This window comes from Colias croceus, chromosome 2 (assembly GCF_905220415.1).
Source record: "Colias croceus chromosome 2, ilColCroc2.1".
Lineage (NCBI taxonomy): Eukaryota > Metazoa > Arthropoda > Insecta > Lepidoptera > Pieridae > Colias > Colias croceus.
In genome coordinates this window covers 1,808,843-1,825,905 of record NC_059538.1, presented here as the reverse complement: position 1 = coordinate 1,825,905, position 17,063 = coordinate 1,808,843, and the positions used below count along the sequence as shown (strand labels likewise).

The following is a 17,063-nucleotide window of genomic DNA, read 5'->3' as shown; positions in this document are numbered from 1 at the left end:
GGTCATAGATGACGTCGATTCCATGGTTTGGTTGTTGATTTTAGTACAAATTTAGTGTTTTTATTGTTATTATTGTGTGTGACTCTTTGTAAGATCAGATTTACAAAATGAAATTTAATTAATCGTTAAATGCATTTTACATTCCATAATACATTCTTTCGTTGCACATTCCATTCGTAACACGTTCCGTTTGTAATATTTTAACAAAATAATTTTATAAATTTGTGTTCGAAAACTGTTTTTTCGTCTAGAAATTTATTACTCATGATCTTCCCAGTAATCAAACTTTAAAATGAGCTACCGTAAAACGGGGTTAATAGAAACAATCTTGACTTTCAAACCGACTTTAAAAATATAAATTGTAAGTTTCGGGTAATAAAGCTGCTTTCATTGTGGGAGTCCTTTGCTATTTTACAAGATAATTACAATTTTAATGCCAAATTATTATCTACTTAGGAGAAAAAGACAAAAACCTGGTCAATTTCTATTTTCCCGGAATATGGGGTCAATAGATACGACATATGGGGTTAATAGAGAAAAATGATAGGGTTGTCAAAATATTTTATATTGTGGTAGTGACGTCACAGAGATAATGAAATAAAAGAGTGTACATAATATATTAGAAAACGTTTTTATTAATATTAAAATATAGTATTATATAATAATCCTCCAAAGGATAGCCCCAGTCAGCACATATATTTATATACCTATTTAATAAATTCTTCTTCAGTTTCTTTGGATAAAACAGTTTGACCTCCTATCCTTGACTTTTCATATTTCATGTGCAGTGTCTGTATAAAACAGATCTGTGTATATTATATTTCTTTGAGATAGTATCAAGAGAACAATTACTCGCAGAATATTCATTAACAGCCTGTTGTATTAAGTTGAAGTCATATTTTATATATTTCTTACCCCGAGGGTCTGGTTTGTAGTTGCGTGGCATATTGCTCGCAACTATACCTGCGTACACAAAATTAATTATTAAATATTAAAAAATCAACTTTTTTAAAATGTAGGTAGGTAATAAAGTTAAAACTCAACAACCTGCATAAAGAGCCAACCCTATCAAAAGCGTTTCTAAAAACCCCTTTCGCGTTTCTATTAAACTCTTTCTCGTTCCTATTTACCCCTTTCCCGTTTCTATTCACCTCATATGGCGTTTCTATTCACTCCTCAGTCGTCTCTATTCACCTCTTAATCGAGAAATATTTATAGGTGCAATTATTTTACTAATTTACCAATAAAAATCAAACTAATCAGTAAAACTTACCTTTTCTATTTATTCTGGATAGACTTCACCGTTGAATAAAGTTATTTCACAATCAAAAACACAATTTAAATAATAATTAGAGAGAAGTTAATAAGAGCACAAAAGACATACATACAACCGTTGCACTTTGAACTCACTTTTTTGACATAAATTGCTAACTTCATACTATTCAAATGTTGTCATTCCAACAAAAAAATGTTGCCATTGCAAAAACTAAAAACACTATTGCGATTTTTGAAGTAGTTTTCAAATAACAGGCTTTTAGACTTTTTCCCAAGAATATTTCTATTCACCCCGTGAATTCTATTCACCCCGTTTTACGGTATATCAATTAGTATCCTAGATATAATTTTAAGTGAATTTTACTAGCCTAAAAGTTAAATTATCCGTTGCCATGGAAACGGCGTCACATCTAGGGTATAAGAAACGCGGGCTTCCTAATGCATTCTTAAATTGTAATCCTAAAGATAACCGCGTAAGTACAAACAATATTTTTCTCATAAAATACACTCATGTATTAGTAAATTTTACAGCGTTTTTATATTAATGAATTATACTTGGTAGAAATGTTACTTCTTAATTTGTATGTTTGTATGGTATTTAAACAAACGCACGTTCATTGTTTATCCGTTCTACACTTGGTTTGCCTTATACCTTTTAATGATAATTTGCAGAAATTGCGAAAAATAATAAAAAAAAGCTTGTTTAAATTACAGTTATACACAAATAAACAATGAAATGTGTTTGTTTAAATATGTAAAATGAAATATTTAAATAAATTGTAAAACCGACCGTTTTTACGGAAGGTTCTTAATTGTAAATCGGGCACAATAATATATAATGTATCTTGCATGATCTTCAAATCTGTGCCTTCAAGTATTGTATCAAATTACAGATATAGTGATAGTTTTAAGTCGCCTGTAAATAAATTTTATCATTATTTTTATGGAATGCATTTCTTTGTAAGAGTTTAATATGTGAGGAGAATAGATTTTTAAATATTTTCCCCGTAACTGACAATAAAGGAATAAATTTTATAACGTTGTTTTACTTTATAACCCCCTATCAAAGTTTTTACAATAAATGAAATACAGTATGATACCTATTCCAAGAGTTTATTTTTTGTGTTCATAAGCTGTGATTCGCAAATAATTTGGAACGATTTTGAAATAAGATGTGAAAGTATTACATCAATAGAGGTTGGATATTAAATTGTGGCATTTTTAAGTAACTATTTTTTATACTCAGTCATAGACAATTTATTGAAATGCGCTCATTTCAATAAATTGTCTATAATTAAATAAGCCAGATAAATTGTCTATAAATAAAAAATAAGATTAGGTACTATAGATGGCGCTCCATCTATAGTACCTAATCTTATTTTTTATTTTAAATACACATTAATATATTAACGAAAATTATTATTATTGTGTGACAAACAAAAATATGGATTTTATTGCTTTGTGTATTTGATAAAGAAAAACACCCTGAATATTATCCCTGAATATAATCAATTAAATTACTGAATAAGACGTAGGTGTATGGCGTATACGTTTTTACATTTGCATTTGAATTCTATGCAAATGTCACTAAAACTTGAAGATACCCTCTACAAATAAAATAGTTGTTTCAATGTAATCAAATGACTGATTAATAAACGGTTTATTATGTGAAATGAATTAATAGTTTATGATAAATGCTTTATATAAATTTGTACTTTTATAAAGTAAGTAAATATATATTACTATTATTTTTAATTTTATTGTTTTTAATGGAATAAGTACGACGGAAAGTGTTTTGATTTCTTGAATATTAACAATGAAGGTTTGATAGTGTTAAAAAGTTATTTGTATGAATGCAGACATTTATAAAGCGTCTCATCATTAACATAAACATAGCGTAAATAAATATCCTATTTGATTATGGTGGTCAAAAGGGTACTTAAAAACAATAATATACTATGCAGAGAATACTTTCATCTTAGTTCTTACATCTCCGTTTTGTTCTGTGATACCTCACAGAAACTACCTATACAAAATACTGAATAATTCAATTGATGATAAAAATGAATCGCAAAATGTGTTGGTAAGCGCATAACTCGAGAACGGCTGAACCGATTTCGATAATTCTTTTTTTATTATATTCCTTCAAGTACGAGGATGGTTCTTATGTAGAGAAAACGTTAATATGTACCACGGGCGAAGCCGGGGCGGACCGCTAGTACATGATATATATATGAAAGAATATTAAATTTGGCTTATTTATGTGTAGACTTTAATACAGTTGTACATAGATGAAATCTTACAACTTACTCCCAACTTACTATTATGGGCTTACTTTCATCGCATCAAGTGAAACTATAAAAAAGCTTAACTTTTTCTTTTCTTTCTTCTGATTAAACTTATAATGAAAAAAGCCACTATGTTTTTAAAGTATTAAAATAATACAATAATAGGTTTGTAATTTGTTATTGAAAACAGATTTACTCACATCATATAAAATAAGTATAAAATCAATAATTGACACATGAACGAAATCATGGAGTTACTTAGGTACTTGTTGAATAATATTTTTGAACTTGTAATTAAAACTTACCTAATTAGGTAATACGCAAATGGTCCAAATTTTCTTCGCTACACAACTTAACCGACTCTGACAGAACAGTGCACCCACGAGGCGAAGTAACAACAGGATGGTGGGTGTTCGCTACGGTCATGGCCATCATCACCGTGGCAACCGTGATCGGGAATCTCTCAGTGGTGATAGCGTTGTGCAAGGTGAAGCGGTCTCCCACACACTTCCCGCTGACCAGTCTGGTGGTAGCAGACCTTTTGGTGGGTCTGGTGGTGCTGCCCATTGCGGCGGCTAGGGAGCTGTTTGTGTTTCATTTGCGTGAGTGCTTTTATTGCAGTTAATATTTGTGTTTAGAATGAAAGCTATCGTTAGTGAGGAATAAATGTCTTTAGACATAAAACGTTGATGATGGCGGCGAGGTTACCAGAATTTTTGCCTATTCCGTCTGGCTCATCGCATAAGAAATAGTGCATAGTTTCTCATGACATAAGAATAGTTTAATTTTATTGAAGTTATTACATTCGTATGAAACATTGAATTAATGCTGTCTTTGTCAACTACATGTAACGTAACTACACTGAATAAAATATGTTTCAGCCCGCATGGTTTGCGCGTTCTGGAGCACAATGGACGTGTTATGCTGCACTGCGTCCATCCTGTCCCTCTGTGTGCTCGGCTGGGAACGTTGGTCTGGCATTACAGCACCGCTCGCTCGTGCCAGACGCGGCGAGAGGGCCAGACTGCTCGCCTATGCCGTCTGGCCGATTGCCAGTGCGGTGGCGCTGCCAACTGCGTTTATTCCTTCACCACGACACTTTCATCCGGGAGAAATGGCTAAAGCATGTACTGTTAACACTAATATTGGGTATGTGTATATGTGTATAATCCTTAAGATTTATGTACTTACCTATAAATATAAAAAATTCAGTCTTATCTTACCTTTCATGTTGCTAGTCATTCTCATCATCTAATAGTTATTGTATTATAATGGTTAAAACCGAAATATTTTGTCCTTTTCCAGCTACGTGTTTTTCAGTATATCGTTCTCGTTCTACCTGCCAGCGGGCATGATGATAGTAATGTATGGATATATACTTCGTGCACTGGCTGCCCCGCCTCCCATACGCGTGCATAGAGGTCGATCACCGAACACTAATATACAGGTATTACCTATATAGTTCTATTAAAATACTCATCCATACGTCTTTATCGTAATAAAAACTAAAAAACAATACATACTTTATTCTCAGGAATGACACGGAATAATATTTTTATTAAAGATTACCTAAATATATAGAATTTTGTTGTTTTAGTGTTATAATTATTATGATAAGCGCACTGTATTTTACAGACTCAAACACCGAACAAACCTGGCAACAATCCTGCTCCGGTCCCTGAATCTACTCAGGATCTTAATTCTAATGAAGTGCCAAGGTAAATAAATGAAACAAGATTATATGACTAATTTAAGTCATATACGCTACAGTTTACCGTAAAGGTATGTCTACACAGATCACCTGAAGGCTGAAGTGTGTGTGGGCGTTCAGGTATACCGTACCGTGACACTCGAAAGATTATTTCAATCTTGCTCCGATCGCCTGTACAGGTTCAAAAAACTATACAGGTCTACTCCCACACACTGTACCTGCGCAGGTATATCTGTACAGGTGGACCTGTCAGGTGTATCGGAGCGTATGTGGCAGCCATGTTCGTCGTTCGATAGGTCATCATAAAGATAAGAAGTACTTAAAAGTTAAAAGGACAGCAAGAAAACAATAGAAGAATAAGAATAAAAAAATATATTTATAGAAATATATGTATAGTTAGTGTGATTTTTTATGATGTAAAAGATTATTCGCGGGCTAGGTATATTATGTTCCGTAAATGTGCCGCGAATAAAGAAACCGTGAATAAGGAATTTGTAAATACAAATTCTATATCTCTCACTTCCAGAACTCGGATTGACCGTAATTTATTTTTCCTTACATATCATATTTTCCTCCTTTTCTCATTCATCCTACTGCGATTTTTTTTTTGTTTCAAAAATTATCGGCTCTGGTCTAAACAGCGCGAATAAGGAGCTTACGTATTACTGGAATGGAGTATTATTTTTATCCTATTTTAATTTTGATATTTTTAGATATTCAACACCAAAAGGGCGCAAATTAAATATTCCAGGAACATCGAAGAGAATTCCTATTCCGTCACCATTGAAATCACCTCGTGCCTTGTGAGTTAATTTATTTTTCTATGTATAATATTATTATGTACCTGTATTACTAGGTACTACGCTTACCTTTATATTTTTAGAGTTTAAGTACAGTCTCTCAAACAATTTATCTACACAAAAAAATATTACAAAAACACATTTAGCGTATCTAAATTTTTATGGTATTAGGAAATTTGTTTATGTATACCATATACCTAAGTTACTTTGGGAATAAATTCGTGTGTATGTAATAACGTTAATATTTGCAGTCGTGGGTTCATGTCCCGTCAGCGCCGCGCCACTCGCACCATTATCAAGCTGATGGGGCTGTTCTTAGTGTGCTGGACACCATTTTTTGTCATGTTGCCTGTAGGTACGTCATTTTTATACAATTATATTAAACCCGTCGTTAAAATCTATTGGGTCCAATAGCATGTCAGTGATGAGTGACGACAGAAATTAGGTACGCTACGTAATAAAAACGTTACGTTAACGCTACGTTTCCGACTTCCTGTGATTGTCAGAATGCGTCATTTTCATAACACAAATTTCACATACTTTATGCATTTTTTTACTATCACCAGTACTGAGCTATTTTTTCGTTCATTGAACATTAAAATATACATTGAACGTCTTTGAACTTAAAATATACACAATACCACCACAGTATTACAATATTATTTCCTCATAATATTATCTACCTTACGAAACAAAGTTGATTCAAAATTTTGTATGCCATAATTTATATATAACATGGATCTTTTTTTTTCGAAGTAAACACCCTATCTACTTTCTACCTATCTATCTTTCAAACCTACAAATTATAAATATTTCTTTATTTCACCAGATTCCCTGTTCGACTGTGTCTGGGATACAACCTGGCAGTGGTGCACATGGCTGGGCTACCTGAACTCAGCGTTGAACCCTCTGGTGTACTCCGCAGCATCCCCCAGTGTGAGGAGAGCCTTCCAAGCATCTTGTACCAGTTCGAATGATATGGCCATGACGTATAGGGAGAAACGGAGTGATGGTAATTGTGTTTGTATGTGTATTTTAAATTATACTAGCTTACCGCCCGCGGCTTCGCCCGCTTTCTCTAAAACGATTTGAGATTTAAACTATCCTATCTCTCAAGTTGGATCGAACTGCACATGGTGTGCGAATTTTATTATAATCGGTTAAGTGGTCCATTGAGGACAAACATTGTGACAGGAGATTTATATATATTAAGATTCAGGAACATGCAGTTGTTAATGGAATTAATTGATGTTAACATTTTTTCCATTTCTTAAGAATTAAATACTTTAAATACACACATGTCCAATTTATAATCTCTTTTTGAAGTCTATAAATTACTTAAGATGTAAATAAAACAATTTATTCAATAAAATAAATACTTTATTTACACTCGTTCGATTGTGTACATTCTCTTTGGTTTCATCTACCCAGGATTAATATATTGTTTTCAACATCGTAAAATTGCACTCGAAAAATACTGCATTATCGGAAGAACTGTTATAATCTCGACTTACAATACATAACAACAACCATTAGTCAACATTTTATATTATTTACAACTTATAATAAACTTTGAAACTAACAACATCCATAATCAACAACTAGCTTCTAACTGCGCAAAGGCCGAATGAAAAACATGTTTGCACAATAAAAAAAATAACAATTCAGAATTATTATAACTACCAACACTGGTATTATTTCATTACACGTATCCGAACACGAATGACATTTGCAATGTCACTTTGACAGTTCCGCAAGATGGCGGCTAGTGTCTCAAGATGGCGGCGCACAAGATGGCGGCGATGTATATTGGCGGGGGGGATAAAGTGCTCGCTCCACCGAAGTCGTTGGCGTCAGGTGAACAAGTTTTGCAAGTACATCTACCAGCTAGGCAATAACCTGGCTCGTCTTCTTCGGATACACATTCCTGGAAACAGATTATGTTAATTATATTGTTTAGTAGGTTTATCAGGAAAATATATATTAGATTTACTAAGTAAGTAATGATCAGCGGATAGTATTTGATGAAGAGTTTTGATCCTGTAGCATGTTATTTATGATTATTTTATGATCTAACCATTTAAATGTTTAAAGCTTTATAGAATTGTAATCGTTTATAGTGTGATAATTGTAATTTGTGATAGAGTATTCAGTCATGTTTATTGTAAATACATAGAATGTTGTATAAAATATCTAAGTAAGCAAAAAATTCTAACTTTCTTAGCTTTAATAAATTGTAAAGTAAGTTTAATATTTAATTTTAATATAATGTTATTTTAAGTTATTTATATTGAAATGTAGAAATAAATTTTTAGAAATTGAAATCTGTTTTTTATTTTTTACATTTCCAAAATCTTACACAATATTATGTCTATTCCATCAAACTAATTAATTCCAGACACTGCACACCAAGTATCATACAACAATTCACGATTAATTATATCCCAAATCATAAAATCTATCAACGCAATCATTAAAAAAAACGACATCTACCTCAGTCCTAATACCCAACCTACCGACAGAATTGAAAACAGGTTTCGCGTTATATGCGCAAGCGCAAGCACCACCCGTACAGCACGCCGCGCAAGTAGAACGACATAAATACTCCGACCATATTCTCACAGTCACATATCCCTGTGCGGTTATACTAAAAGAAACCTACCTCCTACCTCATTTCTATCTACCCGCAAATTTACCAAAAACACATTTTTTTTCCTTTTTTTTTCTCACCTCATCCCTAACACACTCCTGTCCGGGTCGTCTAGTATGCCAACAATGCGCAGGTTTGCCCACAGGCCTTGCGTTATATGCGCAAGCGCAGGCACCTCCCAAACATAATGCAGCGCCGGTTGATCGAGCTTCCGGCACGCCGGATAGAGCGTCACATTGCACGTCGTATTGGCACGCGTCGTTTAGCTGTTTCGCGGCTGTAGACAGACAAATATACGTGTAAAAACTAAAAATCATCATTTTTATGAAAAAACTTGATGATTTGTAGGGAAATATTATCTAGTTAGCAAGATGTAGATATAATTTGCAAACAAAACGTATATTTATTTGGTCAAGTTTTATTGTTAATTTCTAATAACGGTCACACCAATATGCAAATTCACAAGTGTGTTCACTTTCGCTGCATGAGCACAAATTCGTACATTGAATGTCACATAAGGGCTTTGTAGGGTTATAAGCGAATTATTAGAAGGACAAAACAAACTAAATAATAAACACTAAACAACTCACACTCCACACATGAGTAAATGTCTGGCACTGCAGGTTGTCTCACAGAGTTGCCCACGACCACTCACACACTAAACATTAAAAAACTCACACTCCACACATGGGTAAATGTCTGACACTGCAAGTTGTCTCACAGAGTTGCCCACGACCACTCACATTAAACTTTAAAAAACTCACACTCACACTAAACATTAAAAAACTCACACTAAACATTAAAAAACTCACACTCCACACACGCGTTGATGTCCTCCTGCGCGACCCAGTTGTCTCTACACCGGCAAGTGCCGCGACACTCAAGGCCTGGCCCTGCGCATTGAAGGTTGTCCTCACACTGTTCGCCTAGAAGGGCATCTCGGACACATCTGTGGAAAAAGGATTGAGATGTCAAATGAACTGCTTTTTAGATAATAATGTTTAAGCCGAAAGGACTTCTAAGCCCAATTTCCACGGACAAAAGGTTATGCCAATGTCTTATATTTAGGAAACGTTATCAGAACCTAATCCTTCTGAAACATTTTGTCATATTTGACTGTTCAATCGAATAAGCCATCTTCAATAAGCCAAACAGGTTAATGTGATGTGATGCCTATCTGGGTAAAACTTGCTTAGAATAGCCCTAGAGTTGCCTAAACGTGTGTTTTTGGTGTTTGTTTTCTATCATAAAATCAAATCTACAGTTCAATGTAATTACTTTCTAATAAGTGACTACCATCCATTCTTATTAGGGCGCAGCGTCCCTTGGACTCATGATACCTTTTAAAATACTTCTAACCTTTGAGTTTATCATTCAAAACTCAACTCTATTAACTACTCACCTAGTCCCATTATCCCTTGGACTGAACTGCAGCTGGCAAGTACAATACCCTCGCACGCAAAAGGCCTGTCGCTCCGGTCCTGGCTCACCAAGATAACAGTTCTGATCTACCACACAGCGCTCACCGACCACTGAAATTGGAAAATTTGTGGATCAAGGTTCATATGACGTCAATATTGTCAATTAAAGTTATTTGTAACGTTGAAAGTTTTGCAAATTATTGTGATTGTTTTGCAAATAATGATGGATCTCACGTGCTAGATGTAGCTTATTATATGTATTAAGCTAATTCAAACAATAGAACGCTTATATTGCACTACACAAAACGCAATTTAAAAGACACTACTTGTACGGTATTTCAAGGTCGAACAATTTACTGGGCTTCAAACTCCTATTACATTTCTGTTCCTTGGACATCTCTGTTGTCTGTCTTCGTGTGTGTTAGAAGCACATACGTGTGTGTATGTAATATTCTGTGTACGTGAGTGTGTGTAGGTCTGTACATACCAGCGCTTTCATAGCATCTGTCGGTTTCAAGATGAGCGCCGGTTGCGCACGCGCACGTGCCGTCTACGCACTCGGAGTGTACCCCCATCGTGGAGTGGCATTGGATGTGCTGTACACATGCCTCGCCGTTGCGTGCCTCTGGAAATAATAGAATGTTGTATAATAAGCTTAAAAGTATTATTGTTAGTGAACCAATATCGTAGTGCAAGATATTTGATGACGAAGTAGTTTCGATAAAATTTCTTTAGGGAATAGAGGAAGAAGTAAAGAAGTTTCAAGATGAAAGTGTGCTGCATTTTACGTTAATAAAAGCTCCTTTAATAAAGCCCTAAAATATAAAATCTATACATATAATAAATCTGTAGAAGGGTCAATTCTGTACATTGAAAATATTGAAAAAATAAATACCAGGGGGTGTTACTGGATCGATACCAAACCCAAATATGTGATTAAAAAAATTTTTGTCTATCTGTCTGTCTGTCTGTCTGTCTGTCTGTATGTTCAGGCATCACGTGAAAACTAACGGTTCGATTTCGATGAAACTTGGTATAATTATACCTTATTATCCTGGGCGTAAAATAGGATACTTTTTATCCTGGAAAAATACGTAGAAAAAAATTAATTTTAATTTTTCAGTTTTATCCATAGACGTTGTTCTGTAGAACCGTGAACACACGTTGCGTATTATTATAGGCCTAGCCGTATTTGGGTCCAATAGATATTTATAAGATGTCATGGTCAGAGTTACTCAAAATGGAGAAATAAACCATCCACGCGAAGACCGACACCCGCGCGGACGGAATCGCGGGCGGAAGCTAGTCAAATATAAAACGAGGTAGAAAAAGAAAGACTTTGAATAATGTAGCATGATAGATGTTAAAATGAATAATTTATAATTATTAAAAGTCTATTAAGATCGCATTTAAAATGTAAAGACTAGAATAAATCCGACATAAATTTAGCTGTTCACAGCATCTCTACACTACTACAAAAACTACAATAGTCGCAATTTCTTGGCCAGATTTAAAAATCTCTTCCTACTCCTAAATTCTCCTAATAAAAAAGCCAAATCCTTACCTTTCAAGCACCCCTTATGCGTGCTATTAACAGCCGCGTACACGAAGCCATCCTTGCAGACGCAGTAGCTGCTCTGTTTGCAGAAAGCATTGTCTGGACACTGGATGTCCGTGTTGCAGACATTTCCAGTCCTCCCTGGGGAGAGAATATTTCTGTTACTTTAATTAAATAATTGTATTATTATTAACTGACTCATGTTACTTCGTCGGCTCTCACAAAGATTTTTCCGATTTTTTGATGTTCGGTCATACAATGAATCCTTCCTAGCTGACTATTTAGCTATTTAACATAAAAAATATCGAAGTTCTTGAGATTAGCTTCGTTAAAAAGAGACATTACCTTTACCTCATTAGATGTAGAGATAAAAATGAATAGACACATTCATAATGTAAAGTGATCTTTGCCAGTAATTTAGGAGCCAAAACAAGAGCGCAGTAGTTTTTTTGTTTTTTTTTTTGTTTTAAGTACGTTCGTCTTTTCGTATCTGAGTATTATAAAGAATATCAAGCATTTAGTAATATATATCTTATTATTTTCTGATTGATTCACCATTCATTCATTTCATAGCACATTGTTACTTTCATTACCTTGTATGATTGTCTTTGCGACCTCTATGAGAGTGATTTTCACACAATGTAACAAGTTATGTAATTTAATTGGTGGTTTTTATCAACTTTCTATTTAGAATACATTCATACTGAAATCTAGATAATCCAATCACTCTAAATGCAATATTTTTAGTGTACCGTACCCTGAGTATATATATTTCTGTGACCGTACCCAAAGGATAAAACGGGACTCTTTTACTAAGTATCCGCTCTCCGTCTGTCGGTTCGTTTCGTATTGACGTTGCCGCTATAGTTAACAACAAATATTAAAAATAAAAAATTAAATTAAGGGATTCCCCCTATTACGGAACCCTTCGTGTGCGAGGCCAACTCGCACTATGCAGGTTTTTTTTATTTTAAAAATTTCAATCATGTTAAAGTACCATAAATTTTTTAGACTTTATTGCATTATCATATTTGTTGATAAGAAATGAATTCGTTTAGATAACCCAGTGGGGTAAGTAAATAAACAAATTGGGACATTTTTCGCATATATTCACACACACACACACACACACACACACACACACACACACACACACACACACACACACACACACACACACACACACACACACACACACACACACACACACACACACACACACATACACTCACAAAACAGTTACTTAAAGAGAGTATAATATAAATCTATATCTCGACTGAATTTTTTGCACATACATATAGTATATAAGAATAACACAATATAATATGAAATATTAATTACGTTAAGTACACATATCACACATAACATTTACTATTCTCTAACCAATATTACTTTTCTTGTTCATAAGAATTATGCCATGACATGATAGTCATGACATGCTAAAAAATTTAACAAAGAAAATAATTATCATGGAAAAATTCGCTATCATCAAATCAAAAATAAACCCGGTAGTAACTGTATTGTTATCAGCCATAGTACTATTATAATAGATAAGACTGTTTACACACAATCTGTATTGCAGAGACATGTGCAAACTTTGGCGTTTTTATTTCACAGTGTGTACTGCCTTTTATTTTGTAGGCAAACCTTATGAAGGTTGTCCTTTGCCTTTTATTGCCTGTAATAATGTTGTTTTATGAATAAGTAAATTATGTATAAATCGGATCTTTGTTAAGAACATTAACTATAAGGATTTGGTTTGATGTGCTTTTTTAATGTATGTTATGTGTCGTATTCTTTTTAACCGACTTCAAAAAAAGGAGGAGGTTATAAATTCGGCCGGTATTTTTTTTAAATCTATGTACACCGATTACTCCGAGGTTTCTGAACCGATTTACGTGATTCTTTGTTCGATGCGGGATGGTGTTAAAATGGGCCCCTAAATTTTTTTTATTATAGGCCCAGTAATTTTATTTTATGAGCATTTTTGTCTGTATTTGTAAATGTTGCAAGTAACTTTGATACACTTCCCGGTAACCGATTGAGCTGAAATTTTGTATACGTATATAAATTGGATAGCGATGAAACATTATAATGACATAGAGCTGATTTGATGATGGAATCGAAAGGTGGCCATAGGAACTCAGTAATATATTGACTCAACTTTATCGAGTTTGGGCTCGTTTGATTCGTGTTGAAAAATACACTAAAAATTATTAAAATAAAAATTAATTCTTTTAAGTGTATTGTTGTTTTTATTAAATAATACTTATTTCGAAAAATACTCTTCATAATTACTTAGTAATTATCCTTGCCATTTGATGTATTTATATTTATTCAAACATAGTGTTAAGTAAAGTGGTTTTCATTTTATTCCAAGTTATTTATGCATGCATTAACAGAACGAAATAATAAAATTCAAATCATTGAACTAGTTACTAATTTAGTAATTTACGTATCGAAGCAATAAATTGGCAAATTGCACAGAATAGCGGTGCATTGAGATTTATGTGTTTGTAGAAAGCTTCATGACATTGTGGACGCTATTAATTAACAGTTATATTTACATTTGTGACACTTTTTAACACTTAATTAAGTGTTGAGAAGAATTTAATGGACATAAAATTTAGTGGTAACTTCTTAATTATAAAAAGAACGAGTTTATGTATGTTTGTAATTTATTGGCAAGGATCCTACTAATATTATAAATGCGAAAGTTTTTGAGGATGTGTGTGTGTGTGTGTGTTTGTTACTCTTTCACGCAAATACTACTGAACCGATTACAATGAAATTTAGCACACATATAGAGGGTAACTTGGATTAACACTTAGGATAGGTTTCATCCCGGAAATCCCACGGGAACGGGAACTATGCGGGTTTTTCTTTCAAAACGCGAGCGAAGCCGCGGGTGGAAAGCTAGTTTAAAATAAGTATTTTTTTAAGAAAAAACTTAAAACAGCCGTAAAATTTTCCGAACTAAACCAAATTTAATTAGGACCACAGTGCCCTAATAAATCAATGCATCTGAAGAGATGTATCTGGTAAAAAAGGCTGTTTCATTATTTTTATTTGAATTAGGGCTGATTTTTCAATCCTTGGTTAAAACTAATTCACAGAATAACGTATTTCAAAAATGTATTCTAATTGTCCGTATTTCACAGTTTATAGGTGACATTTTAAAATGTTCGTGCAATACTTTATTGGACGGATAAATTTTAACCAAGGATAGAAAAATCGGCCCTTATAGTATAAATCTATTCGAAATAATTTATTATGTAATCTAAGTACATATAGGTATTTACTTAGGTACATTAATATAACATGATTCATGACATAAACATGTTTTTCAAAGGAAACAGTTTTAACATACTAATTACCAACTAATAGCCATTTAAGACAAAATTAAAATAAATTTAAGGTGACACTGTCTTGATACGGTTATCACGAACGGCGTGACCCACTTTGATGAGATTCTTGTTAGTCAATATGAACAAACACCATAAATGATGTGTAAACAACATTTTTATGATGTCTCTAGTTAGAAGAAGAATTAATTCTGATTTGTCTATGATTTTTTTCTTCTCATTTAGAAAATAGTATAGGACATAGGTAATTAAATAAATAAATACATATAACGAAATGGACTACTGTCTTATTATACAAATATTGTAATAAATATAAATATAATAAATATGGAAAATACTAAAAAAAATACTTTTTAGTATTTTCCATATTTATAATTCTGTACCTAGCTTATAAGTGATAAAATGCTTTTGTACGTATTATTATAAGCGTTGATCATACCGAGGACATCTAATTCTGTTTTTTTGGTAAAATCGTCTCAGTGCCCACGATACAGGCTTGCCTAGTGTGGGTGCTATAGGGAATCCTTTTTAATAAACATGATTAAGCCAATATGTGTAAAGCGAGCAACGTCAAACTAAGTGTATCAGCTGTGTAAAAAACATTTGGTTTATAAATAAATATATTTTTCATTTTTTTTTTCATTTTCATTGTATTAAATGTTATTAAATTTTAATAATTTAGATGGAAAATACGTTTATAAAGTTGTTATCGTTAAAAGTATGTATCTCCATCCAAAGCTCTGCTTTAAAATAACTCTTTTTAAAATATTCTAATTTTAAAATTCTTCAATGATTTACTATAGAACAAAACTACATATATTTTATTTTATTGGAATAAATATTTTTCATCCAATAAGCAGATGAGGTCGGGCCTTTATCGTTGCACTATAGTAGGTATTAAGCTCCTATTTGTTATTAAAAATTTAAATTCCCCTTTATTAATTGGTATATAATTAAAATTACAAAAATGCCAGATGTCGGAATATAATAGTATCTAAAATTGATACCTTTAGTTTAATTAAGTTACATTTTATAACAATGAAAGCGTGACGTCCTTATGTAATATCCACAGGTAATATCTCATGTATACGCGGAATGGCTGTATCGTTTTTAATTGAGTTAATCATCCGTGAAAGGTGATGTAAGCAAATGTATGAACGGGTATACTATTACCAAATTATCAAATTACGTTTGCAAAGTTATTTGTGCAATCTTTTGTGTTTTGTATGTTTGTCCATTGATAACTAGAGCCCATCTATACTAATATTATGATTTGAAAAATTATTTCGGTTTTTTTTCTTTTTTTTGTGTGGTGTCTCTCAATGTTAGCCAGAAGGGCTTCTACATTTTAACGCGGACGCGGGGGTGAACTTAAGGTTCACCCGAACGCGCTAATCTCAGGACGATTTGAAAAATTCTTTCGGTGTTAGGTTAGGTTAGGTATATCATCGCGCTAAGACCAACAGGAGTGGAGCAATGCAGGTGAAACCGCGGGGCACAGCTAGTTTAAAATAAATATTGAATTGAAAATAATATCCATAAACGTAAAAAAAACTTTTTAATCTTAATTTATATTTGAGTTTATTTACAAAAAAACGACGTTGAAAAAATAAGTAAAATTATTAATGGAGTTCCAGATTGTTCTTGTGTTGAGAACTTATTGAAAAGCATATTATTTTATGATAATAAACTCAGTAGTTTCAGTTAACGATATTTCATAGATTTAATTAAATCTGTTTCGTATCAAATAAGTGTGAAATAAAATATAGTAACGAATAACGATACTGTTGTAAAAAGAATTTATAACCGTAATAAAAAGTAATTTACTTGAGAATAACAATAAAAACGGTAATATTTTTCTATGATTCAATATTATGATTGATTTTAGATTTGCATTCTAGGTTGTAGACTGAGAGTAGAGATTCTGTTTATTGATTTTATAGAAATAAAAATGTTCATTCTTTAGTATCTAATACTAACATTATAAAGCTGAAG

At 32.9% G+C, this 17,063-nt stretch overlaps 2 protein-coding genes across 3 annotated transcripts in view; one reads left to right on the top strand and one right to left on the bottom strand.

Annotated features, from left to right (window-relative positions):
* The first annotated feature begins 2,899 nt into the window (after positions 1–2,899).
* Positions 2,900–7,189, top strand: LOC123705128 (tyramine receptor 1-like). 2 transcript variants are annotated; one of them, XM_045653770.1, is made up of 8 exons: positions 2,900–2,999; positions 3,938–4,165; positions 4,445–4,712; positions 4,869–5,010; positions 5,199–5,281; positions 5,988–6,077; positions 6,326–6,429; positions 6,904–7,189. In XM_045653770.1, coding segments are annotated over exons 1-8 (1,179 nt in total). In that variant the 5' UTR covers positions 2,900–2,998; the 3' UTR covers positions 7,167–7,189. The 2 variants fall into 2 exon arrangements, with proteins under 2 accessions (XP_045509726.1, XP_045509734.1); XM_045653778.1 differs by having other exon boundaries at positions 2,907–2,999; positions 3,933–4,165.
* Positions 7,190–7,436: 247 nt separating this feature from the next.
* Positions 7,437–17,063, bottom strand: part of LOC123705171 (prion-like-(Q/N-rich) domain-bearing protein 25) — a 31,512-nt gene continuing 21,885 nt past the window's right edge. Inside the window, exons 3-8 of the mRNA XM_045653836.1 lie at positions 11,710–11,844; positions 10,633–10,770; positions 10,127–10,256; positions 9,537–9,673; positions 8,805–9,001; positions 7,437–8,001 (exon numbers count right to left, since the gene is read on the bottom strand). Of these exons, the coding sequence (XP_045509792.1) occupies positions 7,840–8,001; positions 8,805–9,001; positions 9,537–9,673; positions 10,127–10,256; positions 10,633–10,770; positions 11,710–11,844 (899 nt within the window). The 3' untranslated portion in view covers positions 7,437–7,839. The remainder of the gene's footprint in view (positions 8,002–8,804; positions 9,002–9,536; positions 9,674–10,126; positions 10,257–10,632; positions 10,771–11,709; positions 11,845–17,063) is intronic.